At 33.5% G+C, this 19,869-nt stretch overlaps 1 protein-coding gene across 2 annotated transcripts in view; it reads left to right on the top strand.

The window, feature by feature from the left end:
- MCTP2 (multiple C2 and transmembrane domain containing 2) overlaps positions 1 to 19,869 on the top strand; it is a 210,084-nt gene that overhangs the window by 85,236 nt on the left and 104,979 nt on the right. For both annotated transcript variants that reach the window (XM_051981036.1, XM_051981037.1), the window contains exons 10-11: positions 3,219 to 3,405; positions 5,443 to 5,536. In XM_051981036.1, the coding sequence (XP_051836996.1) occupies positions 3,219 to 3,405; positions 5,443 to 5,536 (281 nt within the window). The remainder of the gene's footprint in view (positions 1 to 3,218; positions 3,406 to 5,442; positions 5,537 to 19,869) is intronic.

Here is a 19,869-nt window from a genome sequence, read left to right as displayed (position 1 = left end):
AGGCCTGAGTTCAAATACAGGCCTCAGATACTTATTGGCTATATGATGCTAGACAAATCACTTAAACTCTATTTACCTTAATCCAGTGGAGAAGAAAATGGCAAGCCATTATAGTATGCTTGCCGAGAAAACCCCATGGATAGTATTGGTGTGCTATGGTCCACAGAATCATGAAGAGTTTTACATAACCAAATAATTTATCAGCCCTAGAGAGAAACATACTACTGACAGCCATGGAACTACATAAAAACATTTGAATTCAAATTTTATTCTAAAACAGCCAAGTGTAATCAGTTGCCAATTGTCATTGGTTCTATCACCAGAAAAAATTCCCTTTTCAACTCATATATTTTAAGTTCAGATCCTCATTACTCCTGCCTAGATAATTGCAATGGCCTTCTAATTGGACATCTAGCATTAAGTCTCTCCTTTCTCTCATCAGTTCTTCATACAACTTTCAAAGTCTCTTTATAGAAAGGTCTAATGCTCTGTCCTAATTCTAGGATCAAAAACAAACTTCTCAGCTAAGCATTTGCCAACCTTTGAAAATCTGGTTTATGATTATCTTTTCTGACTTCTTACAACTAATTAGCTTTCCCAGATTCTGTATTCAGTACAAATAGTATATTTGTTATTCACAGTACATAACGATCCATCTCCCTTCTCTGTTCCTTTGCCTACACTGGTCCCCATGTCTGGAATATACTCACTCTTTTTCTCCTACAATCTATAACTTCTGAAAGCCTATCCTGATTTGTCTCTCATACCCTAGTTACTAACATTCTTCTCTTCAGAAATAACATTATACAACATGTGTATGTGTTCATGTATGTGTAAATGCATTTATGAATATACATATTCAAACATATAAAATGTTGTATATGTCATTATTAATATAATTATATATTTTATATATGTCTCTCTCTATATATATAGTTTTAAGTATCTATCTAAGGTCTTCTAGATACTTTTAACTATATAGATTATTATAACAGGAGAGAAAGAGAGAAGGAGGGAAGAGAGAGGATAATCCAAATTTCCATGCATATAGATAACTATGTAATATTCAAAAAAACTCCATCTTCAGACTGTGGAAAATTTCACTGGTTCTCCATCCTACCTGGAACTCTCTCCCTCTTCATCTCTGACTCCAGCTTCTTTGGGTTCCTTAAAGTGTCAATTAAAATGTCATTCTCTATAAGAAGGCTTTCCTTATCCCTATTAATGCTTGAACCCTTCCTCTTTTGAATATCTCCATTTTACTCTATAGGTATCTTGTTTGTGCATAGATGTTTATGTGTTGGCTCCCTTGTTAAACTATGAGCTCCTTGAAAGCAAAAATAGTTCTTTTCTTTTCTTTGTATCCTTAACATTTAGCATAGTATTGGTATGTAGTGGGAACTTAATAAATGTCTGATGTACTTTTCTTTTATAGAACATTAGGGCAAAGATTATTTTGTTGTATCCTTGCATTCCCAGGACCTAATAGTGCCTGGCACATGGGCTCTTACTAAATATTGGCAAATGTATACATCCAGTTACATTTGTTCTATACCAAAACTCAGGCTTATTGCTTGAAAGTCAAATTTGTTTTCTAGAAACCAAAATAAATTTATAATTCCAGTTTGACAGTCACTTTAATCAGCATCATTGATTAATATTAAATTGATTTTTAAAATAACAAATTTAACCTCAGAAATCTAATACTTGTTGTTCTTAAGAATATCATTTTGTATTTTTGTCTATATCTTTATAGTAAGTGCTTAATAAATGTTTGATTGATTGATAACTATACCATTTCAGAAACCTCTGATTCTTTTTTCACTCTCAACACCTAACTAAAGTTTAGTTTGTTAAATGCGAAGTTGATTTCTTAAAGGAGAATGTATAGAAATATAAATCTGTATATATGTATAGAAGTTGGGATGAACTAAAATAATTTTTTTGAGGAAAGGAGTTTGAATGATTTCTCTGAGAAATGACTAATTTGCAGATTTATGCTATGTATAACATGAAAATTTTGCATTTTAAAAATATACTTACATGTTACCTATATCTCTAAATTAAAATTATTTGCATATATAAATATATGTGTAAATATATATATAAATTACCTGCATATATAAAAATATAAAAATTTAAAAAGGGAAAATAAGTCATCAAAACACTTGCCCAACAATGATATATGCTTGTACATGGTCCTGCTTTGAAACTTTTGATGTTCATTCTTGTTAGTAGCTATGGAGAGAACAGAGCATGGGAAAAAAGCTACATATTATGGTACCAGGTACTACCTAACATTTTCTTAAGGCTTAACCCTCACAGTAGTAGCACCATGTGTAAACAAACCAAGTGAGGTCCAGGCCAACCTGGAGTGTTTTCAGAGGCAAAGCACATAAATGGTTTAGCACCTCAGTCTCTTTTCTGTGTGTTTGCTTCTGTATTTAAATGTGTTTGAGGTTTTCAACATTCCCAGAAAATTGGCTGTTAAGAGGCAGAAAACATGCAATTTATAGCAGATGGGTACAAACTCTGCCAGCAGTACAACTGAAATGGGATCAATCAACAGCACTTCATGCCCCATTTATCCAGAAGAAACCCACCTGGGGGAACCCTGTGGAATTTTTGCCTATTAAGAAACAACTTAACAAGTTTTCTTTAAATAAAAATTTGCCAGTTGGCATTAATCTGGCAGAAAATGGTTTCTCCATTAGGCATCTCTTTGTATTTCTCTTGTTCTCTTTTTAAAACCGTTATCCTTTGTTCTATTTACTTGTAAAAGACTAAGCCTGGAGAGGAGCCCAGATTAATAATGCCCAACCTTCGAAACTGGTTATGTTTGTCCAATTGGCTTCATCCAGGTTATATACATGTGTATATATCAAAGATTAAGCTCTCCTTATTTCCCTCTACTTGCCAGTCCCCTATTTCTTTTCTCTGTCTTCCTTGTTCTTTCTGCCTCTTCCCCTTCTTAATTTTAAAGTGTGTCAGACCAGCAATGTGTATTATGAGCCTGGGGAACACCTGCAACCTTCACTACCCTTCAGGGAAATGGAGCAATAAATTGGAACCCAGACTTTGTGAGATTTCTAAAAGAGACTGGCTTATGTAGCACAGTATGATTTTAAAATAAAAATCAGTTGCTTTTGAATGTTCTAAAGGAACCACAAATTAATCAGCCTTCTCCCCTTTCTTTTTGATTCACAAAAATGTTATAGGTGCAAAGTGGATATTGCAGCCCTCCCACTCAAGCAAGACAATTGTTTAGAGCTGCCGCTGGAGAATCGTCTTGGCTCACTGCTTATGCTGATCACACTTACACCCTGTTCAGGGGTCTCTGTCTCTGATCTCTGTGTCTGCCCGTTGGCAGACCCCAGTGAAAGAAAGCAGATTTCCCAACGCTTTGTGAGTGCTCTGTAGTGATCTGTCACTTTTCTTTAAAGTTGAAAAGAAAGTCATTTTTATGATTAAAGAGATCTTTAAAAAGAAATCTTTGTCAAGGAGTAATTGTCTCATAAAAGAGAGATTAGCACAATTAATAATTGAATAAAATGAGATATCATTTTGCCTGCTTATATGTGATTTGATGTTTTTAAGAGAAAAGGTGTTTTCCAATCTTAGGGCCTATGAAGGTATCCCACAAAATAGATTTATCAATTATAGGAGCAAACTTCATGTTATCTTTTTTTACAAATGCAGTGGTAATCATATGTATAACATACCTATATGAAAAGTTACTGGTGACTGTCATAAAGCATATATACAAATTCATTTGTAATCATATGTTTGATGTATTTGAAAGTAACTGATGGAATATTTATGGATATTTGCAAAAAAAAAAGCAGCCCTTCTGAAGTTTTACTCCTTATAACTGTATGATATAATATGAGAAATTATCAACATATAATTTTGCAAGTGATTTATAGTCATCTAACTGGTCACTTTTTAAAATAAATCTATTTTGTTTCTGGTTTTTCTTCTCTATGAGCCTCTGTATTCTTAGTTTATAAGTTAATTTTTTGCATGTAATGTTACATGGAACTTAGTAACTTCTCAGTAAATGGACATGATTAAGGAATAGTGTGTTCTAACCACAGATTAATCTTTTCATGAATATAATGAAATACCCATCAATATAGATGATAATATTAATTGTATTCTTATGTACTTGGATGCATTAACTAATCTCTTAGCTATATATTTTTTGAGGCAGTCAGGATTAAGTGACTTGCCCAGGGTCACATAGCTAATAAGTGTGTCTGAGGACAAATTGAATTCAAGTTCTCCTGATTCTATACTTGGTACCACCTAGCTGTTCCTCTTAGTTTTATTTTTATGGAAATATAGAACTTAACCAACTACAAGTTTGATGGCTTTTGTTAAGAAAAATAAATTTAGATTATTAGGACAAGGTTAGGATGTAAACATTTTCAGAAGTCCATGACAAATATTCAGAAGTTTGTTGCTTCTCCAAGATAGTTACTTTTTAACCCCGTTAAAAATTTAAGAAGCTAGAGGTTGTTGTAAAGAATAATTTTGGGTTACTTGAAAAAAATTATTAGGTGTAAGAGATGATATTAAAAGTATAATGTAAACTTGGTCTTGCTCACTAATTAGTAGAATTAACTAAACTTGAATATTAATTCATTCTTTTATTCTCCTTGTACCCCAAAGCTGGCCAGTTCAAAACTAATCATTTTTATTAATTTTACAGTTTTTTTTGCAAATGTTAAGTGCATAATTTAATGAGGATTAGCCTAATGTTATTTTTAAAATAAGGATTTAATTGTATTTATTTAAGGATGACATGTCTTCAGTCCATAGTTTCTCAGCATATTAAATTTAATTAACTTAATTAAATTTAATTCATGGCTGTAAACAGCTATTTTATATTTTTCAGAAACATTTCTGAAAATTCTTTCTTCTGTTGCAAAGAGGCAAATAGACAGTTTTTCAGGTTAAGGGCTTCAGGATATGGCAAAGTCATTTGCTGCAATCGTTTAAGTCCTGGTTTTTTGCATTTATGAAATCAGAATAATGGGAACTTTCAGGGAAGTTCAAAGTTGTTTTAATTTTTAAAAAAAAGGAATACTGTTTGTAACTTTATAAACATTTACTTTTGGAGGAAGAGGGAGAGTGTCCAGTGTCACCAAGGAATGACGACAAAGAGAGATCTTATGTGGTCATAATGGTTTCATTTTGAAAAGGTAGCTGATTAATGCTCGACCATTTGCATTTTATATAGCAGATATGAATGCCTATTTTGTTAATGGTTCCATTTTCTTAATGGGTTTAGTTGATTTTACCTGCATTTTTGCAGCTCTTCTTTAAGGATATAAAAAGGAAGATAAAATTAAAATGTTCTTCCATAAGATTTAAATGCCATTTAAAGAGTGTATCAATGTACTATTTTTGTACTCATTTAATTCTTTTTTTCCCCAGTGCTTATGGAATTCCCTGAAAGATATGAAGGATGTTGGCATTTTACAAGTGAAAGTTTTAAAGGCATTAGATCTCTTAGCTGCAGATTTCTCAGGTACAGTATACTTTCATTTATTTATGAACATTTACTTCTCTTTTGGTCTATTGATATCATTGCTTTTCCACCTTCTTTGTGATCTAATAGCAGTAGAAAATATGATGATCTAGGAATGTTTATATAAAAGCATTGTGCGAGAGATAGTCAGGAATTTAATCAAATTTAACTAATATATTCTTTGGCACTAACCTAGAGTATATTTCATGATGATTAGTTAACAGAATAAAAATAGCTGGCAATTACATATTACTTTCTTTTTTACCATGTATTTTACATACATTATCATCTGATCCTCCCAATATTCTGAGAGGTAGACAGACAAGCACTATTACTCTAGTTTTACAGATGAGAAAATTAAGGCTCAGAAAGGTTAAGTGACCATCAAGATCAAATACTTTTTAAATGGCAGGGCCCAGGCCTAATTAAATCCACATCTTTTGTTGCTATCCACAATGTTCTTTACACATGAGCACTGCCTCAGACATTCCAAAAGCAAGGGGGTTGATATTTTATGGAAGTAAGTAAATTATAAAGAATTGACCATATTTTTTAATACTAAGTTAATTTGCAACTAGAACTGATGTGATGGTAGCCATAAGAATGAGTTATTTTACTTATTTCCTGCCTTTGATCAATTAAAAAAACCTTCCCTAGTTCCAGTGTCTTATCTGATAGGTCAATCTATATCACAGACAGAATGGGTAACATAAATTTTAGTCATTAGATACACATAACATATACTAGAAAAAAACTTTGCCATAATGATAAAAAGAATAATTTACATTTATATAGTGCTTTAAAGTTTCCAAAGTACTTTACTCTTAACAATCTTGTGGAATAGGTAATGAAATAGTCTATAGAAGGGGGAGGCACTTTATAGATAAGACAATTTTGTGAGTTCCTTTTGGAAATTCACTAAACATAGATTCTTGGATAGAGACAGAGACGAAAGTCATGTTTTACACAAAGTTAAACTCTATTTTGTAAATCATGAGTGCATTCATATATGTATGTTTAAACAAATAGTTCTTACTCTTTATATACTTATGTTCCCATGATTAAACCCAGTGTCAGTTTAGGGACAACATTTTTGGTTTCCATAGATGTTCCTTCAACTGGAATTGGAGATATTAAAGAGTTCTTTATAGAAGTCTCATCAATAGTAGGTGGTATTTGGATTCCCTCCCCCCCAAAAAATGAGCAGACCATTCCAGGATCATTGCCAAGAAAACCCCAAATGGAATCATAAAGAGTTGGATACAACCGAAAAACAACTGAAAAACAGCAAAAATTGACATGATTCAGATATGTATACTTATATTTGTATAATGACTGACAACATAAATTGATGAATGGTGAAGGCAAAAATTTTAATCTATGCCTTGATATTCTTTCATTCATGAATATATTCCTTTTTTAAATTTTATTTTATTTTATTTTTTTTCTTTTCTTTTCTTTTTAATTTTATAATAACTTTTTATTGACAGAATCCATGCCAGGGTAATTTTTACAACATTATCCCTTGCACTCGTTTCTGTTCTGATTTTTCCCCTCCCTCCCTCCACCCCCTCCCCTAGATGGCAAGCAGGGGATATATTATTATATCCCTATATATATTAAATATGTTGCAATATATCCTAGATACAATATATGTTTGCAGAACCTAACAGTTCTCTTGTTGCACAGGGAGAATTGGATTCAGAAGGTAAAAATAACCCGGGAAGAAAAACAAAAATGCAAATAGTTCACATTCATTTCTCATTGTTCTTTCTTTGGATGTAGCTGCTTCTGTCCATCATTAATCAATTGAAACTGAGTTTGGTCTCTTTGTCAATGAAATCCACTTCCATCAAAATACATCTTCATACAGTATCATTGTTGAAGTGTATAATGATCTCCTAGTTCTGCTCATTTCACTTAGCATCAGTTCATGTAAGTCTCTCCAAGCCTCTCTGTATTCATCCTGCTGGTCATTTCTTACAGAACAATAACATTCCATAACATTCCATAACATTCATATACCACAATTTACCCAGCCATTCTCCAATTGATGGGCATCCATTCAATTTCCAGTTTCTAGCCACTACAAACAGGGCTGCCACAAACATTTTGGCACATACAGTTCCCTTTCCCTTCTTTAGTATTTCTTTGGGATATAAGCCCAGAAGTAACACTGCTGGATCAAAGGTATGCACAGTTTGATACCTTTTTGGGCATAATTCCAGATTGCTCTCCAGAATGGTTGGATTTGTTCACAACTCCACCAACAATGCATCAGTGTCCCAGTTTTCCCGCATCCCCTCCAACAATGAATATATTCCTTACCTTATTACCTTTACCTTTTTTTGAATTGGTTAAGGCTTAATTAAGGTGACATCTCCCAAGTCAAACTTTTTCTGATCTCCTCTCATAGATAATTCTGTTCTGTTCTTAAACTGACTTGTATTTACTTAGTTATTAAGAACTTGTTTATTCCAGTAGAATGTCAGCCCCTTGAGGTCAGGAACTGTCTTTGAAATTTATTTTATTTTTGTGTTCACATACTTCAGTAATGCACAATACTTTATGTATTATTTTTTATTATGAATTATGTGTAATAGACTCTTACTGCATGTTTGTTGAATTCACCTAAATTCTTTACCTGACTTCAAATGTAAAAGACTTCAATATCACAAGTATTCAATTTTCAGCAGAGCTTTCTGTATCCGTGAATCAGGAATTATCTGAACCTAATTACTTAGGATAGGAAAAAATTTGATAGGATAGGAAGAAATTTAAGTGGTTTACATAACAACTTCTTTGGTAATATCAAAGTTTAGAATCTAGATATTTAGTTTTGCTATTAAAGATTCTTTTTACTCTTTTGGAACTAGGAATTTATAGAAATGCATTTAAGAGATGAGTTTTTGAGAGCCTTGGAAAAAGAGTCTTGTTTTTCCTTTAAGGAAAACTTGATCACAACTGATGAATTCTTTTAGATTTGTTGAACCCTCCTCCAACCCTTTCCCCCAACCCCACCTCTACTTGAGACTTTCCTCGTGAACTTGATTTCACTTGTGGAGCATTCTCTTGGTGGTGTTTGTCAAGTAAAATTTCAGAGTATTGGATTTGAGAAAAAAAAAAATTGTCTTCAATTAAATAGATAGATTGGCTTACTATTTATTTTTAGAATAAAAATTATTTGCAATCTGTCTTTTGTGGAGATTGTGTATCCCTCAGTGAACTGATTCAAGACTTAAAAGGAAACACTTCAATTCCTGAATTAAGCAAGGAGTTTTGTTTTTTTTTTTTAATGAAAAACTGTTTATTCTGTCAATTGAAAAGAGTGTTCCTGAATGTATTAAGAAATCCATTTGGTATCCTGATTTACAAGGTTTAGATTTTTTTAAACTCTCAATTCCAGTTCTTTGTAAAATGTATTGTAAATAATACATTGTATAAAATTGTAAATAAATACCAAAAAATATTGTAAAATGTATCCCAACAAAGTTTCTAGAAATTGCCTATGGTTCCATCTGAGGTAGACACCAGGTGATTTTATTTGTGGCTGTCTGTGTATCTGTGCAATAAACTCCAAAAGTTGGGGTTCAATCACGTAAAGAATTCACAATTGGCAAAAGGTAGACTTATTAGGGGAATAGGTTACAAACATAATGTTTGCACCTATTTTTTGTCTGTTTATTGTTTGTACAAACAAAATGTATTTTTTACATTTTACATTTTACAATAGACACCAGGAAATAGTGTGGGAGAGCATTTGAAAGACAAGTTCCTCAGTGGAACTCCCAAGTTGAAAGGGAGCACCTCATGAGATTGGGGCATGCTCTTAGCTGGCAGTAAATCCTGAAAGGGGGTTAGCACTCTATAATTAGCTGTAAGGAGGATAAATGAGGTTGAGAAGCATAGTGGAGTTAAGGGAGATACCTCATGGGGAAAGGGTAAGGAGAAAGACACTTTGAGACAGAGTGCTGTGGCAAACTGATCCAAAGGAGGGCAGTAAATATGGCATGGCCATAAATAGATTTTTTTGAGAAAATTTAACCTCAGGGACATGACTGGGTTTTCTGAGAGGACATGACAAGGTGAGACTGTATAAGACCCCTATTGAAGGTGGATTTCAGGATTTTGACATACCTTGGATTTCTGACTGGATGAACTCCTCAGAAGGTGGGACTAAACTGATCTTCATCAGACCCTTCTCCCTGCCTTCCGCAGGGATCAATTCTTCAGTTTCTCTTTGTCCACCACACCCACAATTTAGGACCTCACCATAACCACATGGGTAAGTGAGAAGGGGGTAGTACATTCCATGAAGGACTTCGTAAAGGCTGAAGGATAGGAAATGGAATGCCATGTGAGAAACATAAAGAGTGTCTAGTAGATACCCCATTTTAAAATTTCCAGAAAGACAACTGGAAGAAATGTGAGATTATGACCTATATGAGAGAATAATTTCATTTTTTTTGTTTCTTTGCTTAAAAATTTTACTAAAAATTAATAAGCAAGTTATCAAGTATGTGCAACTATGAGATGTAGTGAACAGAGCTCCAGGCCTTGAGTTAGGAGGACCTGAGCTCAGATATGACCTCAAGACACTTACTAGCTATGTGACCTCAGGCAAGTCATCACCTGTTTGCCTCAGTTCTTTATCTGTCAAATAAGCTGAAAAAGGAAATGGCAAACTATGCCAGTATCTTTGCCAAGGAAATCCCAATTGGGATCAAGAATCACAATGGAAATAATTTAACAACAAATCAAGTATGTTCCTCTTAAAGATTCAAATGTCCTAGGCAAGAGCAAAGATTGGAGGGATGGTTCCTAAGGGTCATTCTTACAAAGCTTACATCTTATAGATCCAAGAATGAGATTCTCCTGTCAAAAATCAATGCAAGTTTACAGAAACTTTTGGTTTAACTCCTGTTTTCAGTGACTTGTAATTTTCTAAGATCTCTAGTTTACTGACAAATTTCCAGTCAAATTCTAAAATCTTTATCAGCAACTTCAGTGAAGGAACTTCAAATAGTCATCTGATTTTTCCAGTATTTAAAGTACTGGCCAATAAACAGATGTATGAAAGTTGATGTTCTTTTGTTCTTGAATGGAACTGATTAGATGAAGTATTTCTCCCTATTGAGGCTAAGTCACATGATCCCTGTTCCTAGAGCTGTGAAATCTTGGCCTTGGATTCTGAGGAGGGACTCTGGTGGGGAAGGGGGGGGGGTGGTCACATGATCTCTGGAGGGTCAGGCCCTGGGTTGCAGGAGGTGAAAGGAAGTTGCAGAAAGTGATGGGACCTGTGGGAGGCGGACAACATTGTGACCACTGGTCAAGGGTCAAGGATGGTCTAGCCAATGGAAAGGCTTGGGTCTTTTCCTGGTTAACTGGCTATTGTACTTCGGCCAGTCAGGTTAGGAGCACATGGCAGGAGCTGGGATGGTTCCCAGGTGTGCTTGAGCCTCTCCCTGCAGGGACCAAATAAATGCTTTCTTTTTGTACCTGAAGATGTCTCTGATTAATTTGGGAAAGAAGGTCTAATACCCATCCCACATATTCTTAAAAAGAAGAGCATTAAATAAAAATGTCACATTTCTGAGATTATATTCCTAGTGCAAATCTATTAAAGAATCAGTAATATTCAAGCCTCAGCTCAAACTTTTAAACTGATTCTGTTTATATATGTAATATTTAAAGATTTTGTCAATATAGAGCAAAAATAACTCTTTTTAAATGTCTATATATAAGATGTTAAATATTTAAAAATGTGAAATAAGGAAATGTTATGTGTATATATATATATATTATGTTTTAAGTAATGGATCTTAATTTTCTATATTAATTTCTTCTGAAATATTTTAGCATAAGCCTAAAATTATTTACATATTAATATTTATAAATTTACTTTCAAATATCTTACCAAATTTTATATTCCGTGTCTTCTGGTATTATTCCTAAAATAATTTATCTTTGCTATTATCTTGTACCCTTTTAGTTGGAAGAAAGACAATCTAGTATTTTCAATCCTGAAATTAACATTGGGTATTATCACCATAAGTGATTATCCTAATGGAAAAGTTAGTGCCTGTCAGACATTTTCTATAGTTTGTCTTACAAACTTATGTCCAGTAGAGTCCAAGATCCTCTTTAAGTAAAAGGTTATTCAGTGTAATGTCATTGCAATGAGATAATTCATGACTGAGCTTTGATTCATGAAGCAAATGACAAATCATGTTTTGAGACTAGTGCCAAAGATAGCTGCTATGTTATAATGTAATGTGACCAACACATCCCATTTGGCTGCTACTGTTTTTTAAAAAAAATAGCATAAGTTCTTATCATACAAAAAGAAAACCATAAAGATCAATGTTCTCTCTTATGCCTTTGAGAAATGATGAGTGCTGCAAATACTGTTTCCATAATAATGCCTTCCTTAAATGGTGTCATATTTCCTACTCTTCTTAGGCAAGCACTCAGATTTATGAATTAATATTGACAAAAGTAAAATCAGGGTCCCTTTAAGAGCCCAATAAAGAGATAATCAAAAAGACAATAAAGATCTGTAAGGGTTAACTGAAGAGTTATAAAGGAGCTTTAAAACTTTTCATATGGTCAGAAGAGTATTGTAATTCAGTGATGATAACCTTACTTTAGGCTTTAACAGCTAAGAGGTATCAGTGACCGCTTGATGACCCTACATCTATTGTTCTAGTAAAAGCAACTATTGTGAGGAGAGAGGATTTTTAAATGGACCAAGACAACCTAATTGCAGAAGAAACGTATAAAATAGCTATAAATTTTTAGGAGACTTCAATATACACATTGTCACTTTAGGGACTGGTTGGGAATATAACTCAGTTAATGCCAATAGATGAGTTGGGACATGCTCCCTTCTGTTTAAGTTATATTCTAGAGTATGAACTTAGCCCTGGGATACTTTTCTACTTAACTATAAAATTCATAATCAAAACCATTATACTTTGTTAATAATACAAGATTTGCTAGCATTATATAATGGATGCTTGAGTTTGTACAGTTGTCTGAAAAATATTTCAAGTCCTTACCAATGCTACTATTGGGATTCAGAAAAGATCTCAAAACATTGGGGTTTGCAGACTGGTGTTGCAAAGTTTCTCAAGAGAATTTACAAGCTTGAACCCATATCCAAGTCAAAGAGCAAATAAAAGGCTATCTGACCAAGGAGCAAGGGCTAAGTTCCAAAATAATTTAGCAAAGAACTAGGAGCAAGAAGATAATTTTATAGGAAAAAAAAGAAAAAGATCAGATGCTTCGTGTCACTGATAAGCTAATTTTATGGCTCAGAGGTAGAACTGAGGAGTCTTCTCAGTAATTTGATTATCACTGACCAGCAGATCATGTATCTGACAGTCAGCAATGTTTGTTTACTGACAGATTGTTAGAACAATAGCATTCTAAGGCCTCAGAATCAATACTATATCTTCCCTAAAATATAAGGGAAGGAATATTATTATATTCCTAGGCCAGAAGACTTTTACAATCATTGACAAACAGATTGTTAGAATAATAGCACTTTAAGGTTGGGGTGACCTTGGGATCACTAATTCTAAAGCCAGAAGACTTTAAGCACTGTAAGGTCAGGGGACCTTAAACATTATTGCTACGTTTTCTCTAGAAACTACACCACATCACTACCACATAACATTGAGCTCACATGAGATGGTTGGATGTGAAACTTCTGGAAAATGAAAGCAATTATGGGAAACTGCCAATAGCAACTCAGCAGTCCTGCAAAATTGTGTGATCCAACTCACCACCAATAATGAGGACACTGGTTGTCTTTGAAACTATTTACCAGGTAGATTACTGAGAATCATCAAAAAGTGATTCTATCATTATTCCTCTAATTTGATCAGAATGAACAGCTAAAGTGTTGTTGCCAATGTTTGGGGATTTCTCATGATCCAACCCCCCCCCCCTCAATTTTTGAAGCTGGCTTTATAATCCACAGAATAATTTTCAGATATTTATTTTATCTGGTATTGGTAAGATTAAAAAAAAAAAGCCGTAGACATTCAGTTCTATTGCCAGAAAGATGAAGCTTTCTGTGCTGTACTGAAGATTTTATATGGGAGCCAACTTAATACTTATACTAAAATTGATGTGCTTTAGGAGAGCAATTCCTAGTACCAAATGATGTGTTTGGGGTTTAGCACCAAATGATGAAATTAATGTAGGCACCAAATGTTGGGGTTCACAAATCAGTTCCAATGGAGCAGTAATGAACTGAACCAACTACACCCAGTGAAAGAACTCTGGGAGATGACTAAGAACCATTACATTGACTTCCCAATTGCAATATTTTTGCCTGCCTGCATTTTGGATTGCCTTCACAGGCTAATTGTACATTTCAGAGTCTGATTCTTTTTGTACAGCAAAATCACGGGTTTGGTCATGTATATTTATTGTGTTATCTAATTTATATTTTAATATATTTAACATCTACTGGTCATCCTGTCATCTGGGGGAGGGGGTGGGGAAAGGAGGGGAAAAATTGGAACAAGAGGTTTGGCAATTGTCAATGCTGTAAAGTTACCCATACATATAACCTGTAAATAAAAGGCTATTAAGATAAAAAAAATGTTGGGGTTCAGTTATGTGAAGAATTCACAATGACCATTCTCTTTGGCAAAAGGTAGATTTATTTAGAAGAGGTAAAAGACAAAATGAAAAAATACAATAGACACCAGGAATGGTAAATATGAAATAGAGTTGAGAGAGCATATAGGTAGCAAAGGAAGGGGTTTTAACAATTAATGATGGAAAATCCAAATTCCATAGTGAAACTCACAGTTAACCAGAAGATACCATGAGGCACAGTGGGGAGAGATGAGAGGTGAGACATTATGAGACATAGTAAGGTGATGATGATAGGAGAGATACCATGTGACATTGGGGAGGAAGGAGAGGAAGGACATCACAAGGCAGAGTGCCATTGCTGGCTACAACCCACAAAGGGATTCAGCAAAGATGGAGTGGCCCAGAGACAGATATAGGGGAAATTTAATCTCTGGGGTTTGAAATAACTTGGATTTCTGGCTAGATAACCTCCACAAAGGGTGGGACTAAAAATCTTTAGGCAGAAAAGTGATCAGTGCAGGAGAGGCATCAGGAGGCTGGTCAAAGATAGAATGTCCCTTTTCCAGTCCTCAGCCCTTATATATACCCTATTACAATTACATCATTAAAGTATACTGAATATAAGCCAGTCTAGAGTGATTATATCATTATATCAAACTAGAGTGATTATATCATTATATCATACTAGATATATGTGAACTACAGAACCATTATCTCATCAATTCCACTAAGTATATTTCTCCAAAATTCTGACCCTCTGCACATGACCTCATCAAAGTGAAACATAAAATTCCCTTTAAACCCTAAGAAGAAGAAAAACTTGAATGAATTGGAATTGATGACTGGTTGATTTCTCTAAAATGCACTCCAACATCATTGATAAGGTACTGGGAAGCATAAAGAACCTTCCAAGGCACAAATATATTGGCATCATATCAGTTAAATCAGACTTGGAAAAAATTTCAGGATTTAATTTGTTTCCAAAGCATTTACTAGCCTATTTTTTATATTTCCTACACAAAATGTCATGGGTTCCTTATCACTGAAGGCTGCTTATCCAGTACTTTCTGGAGAGGAGTCTCTTTGGGGTCAAAGTTTGACTAAATAACTTCTCAGGTCCCTTCTATTTATCTTTCCTTTGAGAGATTGTGTATGTCTATAATCCAAACCAAATTTTTTTCAAGTTGTTGTCCCATATCTCAAAAAATAGCTAAACTTCCTCCCCCCAAAATCCTGCCAACCACATTGTATAAGTACATTTTCTTTCCAGTCTAGTGTGAGACAAACCATATTTAGCCATTTTCCTACATTTATATAACACAGGAGAAAGATGGGAACTTTGAACACAGAAAATGATCCTTTTTCAAGCCCCTTCTTTTCATATTCTCTACATATAATAATGTCATTAATATATATTAAGTATCTTTGGTGGTGGATGAGTAAGTATAGAAATCTATTACCTTTCATTCTCTTCTTCCTCTTCTACAGAGATACAAAAATGAATCTGGCCCTGGTTACCAATAGCTTTTGCTTTGTTTTGGTTTTTATTTACAGGATAACTTGTAGAAATATAATTTAAGCTGCATATCAAGGAATAGTAACTCAAGTTCTCTCTTCTCTTGATTCCAATATTATCAGGACTTCTCTATTATTTTTTAACTTATACTTTAGTCTTTCTCTTCATTTTCTTTTGTTTTCTATTTTAGCCTCAATCTATGATTTCATTTAACTCTTGATGAGTAAACTTCAGTAGCCAACATGATTGGTATCTATTCTGCAGTTTGTAATTATAGAGAGATACCTGAAGCATAAAGATGTTAAGTGATTTTCTCATAATCTCATAGCTTAAATGTGTCAAAAGCATGAAGATTTCTAATATAACAGAAATATTAATGTCTATTAGTTGATTTTTTTCATTTTTTTAAACAGATACCAAAAATATGTTTGGAATATGTTCCTTATTTCTGTCTCATGCCTTTAAAAAAAAGAAGAAATTATCCTTTGTTAATAGGAACATCCACCTTTTAAAAAATTAGTTTGGTTTTTGCATACTAATTTTTTATACTCTAGATAATAGTTTTGTTACTGTGAAATGTCTTTTCTGCCTCTGCCTCACTGAATATCTTGGGTCTGCATAAAAGTGCTATTCTCAATAACTGTTGACCAAAAACAGTATTCAGAACACAAAATTATAGAGTAGGAATGTTCTTGGCATATTCTATAATACTGTGCATTTTAAGTAGGTTCTGTAAGTTAAGAACAGTGGCTGTTGTCTTTTGAAATACAGGTCTGTGTAGCAGAAGAGAATAGTTCCTATAGTTATTGTTCCTCTGGCATATTAATCAAAAAGTCTATTTTCTTGTTTTTCTTCCCATTGTTGGCTTTTGAAGCTGTATCCATAGCAATATATCTCCTCTTAAAGACGTTCTCATTTCAAAAACATTTTTGTAATTGAAATTCTTAGAAAGCTTAATAGTAGCAATTGGTTGCTTTTAATATTGTTTGTGAACATCATGGTGATTCTTACCTAAATGGGATTGGAGGGAGGGAGAAATCACTTATAAAAAAAATTGAACTAAAGACTATAACTAACTTTAGAAGGAATTCCAATTTAAGATCATCAGAAAGAATGGTATCTAGTATGTTATCATTTTAGCAAAGAAGTTACCAGCTCTTACTGAAAACATTCCAGTAGAAATTAAAGGAAAAATATCATTGTGAACTAAATAGTTAAGAAAAACTTCATAGAGCAAATAGCATTTGAACTAGCCTTTAAGGAACTACTGATTTTAGATTGGGTGAAATTAAAAAAAAATAAGTTAGGAAAGAATAAACAAATACATGTGTGGGGCTGACAGCAATTAGGTTTGCTGACATGTTGGAGAATATATAGTATTAGATTGAGGAATTTGGAAGTGATATACTAGGCTATTGTTGGTTCTTCCCCAAGTGCTTGATCACATATTCATTAAAGCAGCATCTTAGAAAAACTAAAGCAGCATGTTATCCTGCTCTCCCCACCATCAGCCTCCCATCTCTCTGAATCACTTCCCAGAAAACTAAGGTAGTTCTTATATAAGACTTATTTTAATAATGTCATTTTAAGCAACAGCTAGGTGGAGCAATGGATTTGGTGTCAGCATGACCTGAGTTCAGATCTTTCTTAGGATACTTACTAGTTGTGTGACCCCAGGCAAATCACTTATTCTTATCTTTACCCCTCCTGTAAAATAAGAATAATAATAGTATCTGTCAAACAAGGTTTTTGTAAGGATCTGATAGGATGACAGGTAAAGTGCTTTGCAAACCTCAAGGCACTATATACATTCTAGTTATTATTAATTACACAATCTGCCTGCTATGTACCATGTACTGTATGTACTTGGTGGTGCTAAGGAAATTGAGTAAAAGTGAATTCACCTACACATATGCACACTTATATGTGAAAATATAAAGATCTATAGTTACATATAAATATATGTAAGATAAATGCAAGCTAATGGAAAGGTCCCTAGTAGTTGGGAAGAACAAGAAAGAATTTATGTAAAAGTTGTTGTAATCCGAATATTGAAGGAAATTGAGTATTCTACGAGGTAGAGGTGAAGAAGTGCATTCTAGGCATGCATATAAAGTCATAGAAATGGGAAGTACCATGTATGAAGATCAATAAAAAAGGCTATAGAGTTTATGAAGAAGAGGATATGCAATAAGGGAACAAACAATAATTAAGTGCTTACTATGTGACAGGCACTATGTTAAGCTTTTAAAAAACTCTAGTAATTTTAATCACTTGAATAACTTGGGCAGCCATGATCACATTTTCCTAAGTGGATCCCATTAGGAATGGAAACTACTGAACTATAATTAGGGCCACAAGAGAAAAATAACACTGACATGTTCTAGCATTGGAAGATATGGTATATAGGTACCAGCTATATAAAACATTGATATAGGTTTGGAGTTGCAAGAAATATTGTAAATATTTCCTAGTAAGATTTTTAAAAGGATGTAAGTGTTTGGCAGGCCTGGCCATACAGTTTACACACACACACACACACACACACACACACACACTATATATATATATATATATATATATATATATATAGTTATATAGTTATATAGTTTGATATTTTTAATTGTGGGAAGTCATAGAGTACAGATACTTTCTCAAGTAAGAGGAGCTTGGTTCAAATTCTTCCTTTGAGATGTAATACTTGTGTGATCTTAGGAAAATCATTTACCTTATCTGACCTGACTCTTTTCTGATTTCAAAATTCTCTTCTATTTTAAATGTGTGATCCCTTGATTACCTGAGCATTGTTTTTATACATCTTATGTATACATAATGCTAGAATCTGTCAGAGGGTTATTTTTTTTTCTTGTGACCCTAATTATAGTTCAGTGGGATCCACTTAAGAAAATGTGATCCTGATTGTCCAAGGTTGTCCAACAATCTAACCCTCATCTACCCTTCCAGCTTAAGCAATTGGGAGACGCAAGACTATACAATCCTGTGCCTGAAGTCAGGAAGAACTGAGTTCAAATCTAATCTTAGACTGACTGGCTGTATTGTGCTAGGCAGATCATTTAACTTCTTTCTCAATTTCCTCAATAAAATGGAGATCATAATTGTACCTACAGGATAATAGTAATGATTAAATATGAGAATTATTTTTTAGTGCTTAGCATAGTACCTGGCACATAGTAAGTACTTAATTATAGAAAATTCTCTTCTAATTTTAAATGTCTGATCCCTTGACTATCTGAGCATTGTAGTTATTTAGGCTTCTCTAGACACAACCATTTAATAAAAAGTCTTAAGGATATAAAGATAAGATTTTTGTAAATGTTGATATAAATGTCATCCTTTGTAGTAACTAATAAGATTTGTAGATAACATTAATAACATGTCTCATTAATCGCAATCCTATTAAGTACAATGTGGATAAAAATTGACATTGGCACATCTGAAAGAACAAAGAAGAACAATTTTAAATTATTTCAAAATGGAAAATATTAGTAAAGTTCATTGGAGGTATGAGTTTGAAAATAGACCATAAATACATTTAATCTTGACATAATAACTTTGATGCTAAAGTCTTATCAATACATTTACCTCAAATGTCTTTAGGATGAAGGGAAAAATGTTGAAATAGGTGCATGTATGTATTGGGTTACAGTGCTCAAAAATTTATAGAGGCTGATGGTAAACCTTTCCTTCATTATGTTGCATTCTATTACTTTCTAATATTTTTGTTAGAGATTCACCTGTTATTAAGTGTGTATGTTTTTCTTGATGAAAACTTCTAGTATATTAGTAAGTTCTTTTATAGAAGATGGACTAAATTTTAAAGCATGTTTAAGTAGACATATGTGATGGTTAATCCTTTTATTTTATTTCCTGATGTACTATCTTCCTTATTCTGTAATGAAGCATTTTAATAAGCTTTAACTAAATTATAATATAAGGGTTGGTTCAGGATGCTCCTCAGAGACATGTTTCAAAAGTTTGCAATTTCTGAGCAGAAGTCTGTTCCTCATTAGCTGGGACAGCCAGAAGTATTCTTGCTCCACAGCTTCAGCACCAAACCGAGAATTGCTGTCTCAAAAGGACAGGCCAGAGAATTTGCCCTGCTGTAGATTAACCCCAGGGCTTTCATTAAAAATGTCAGTCTGTTTCACTAGAGCGAGTGCTGAACGGATGTCATGTTGGT

The sequence above is a fragment of the Antechinus flavipes genome, chromosome 2 (assembly GCF_016432865.1).
Source record: "Antechinus flavipes isolate AdamAnt ecotype Samford, QLD, Australia chromosome 2, AdamAnt_v2, whole genome shotgun sequence".
Classification (NCBI taxonomy): Eukaryota; Metazoa; Chordata; class Mammalia; order Dasyuromorphia; family Dasyuridae; genus Antechinus; species Antechinus flavipes.
This window is presented reverse-complemented; position numbering and strand designations above follow the sequence as displayed.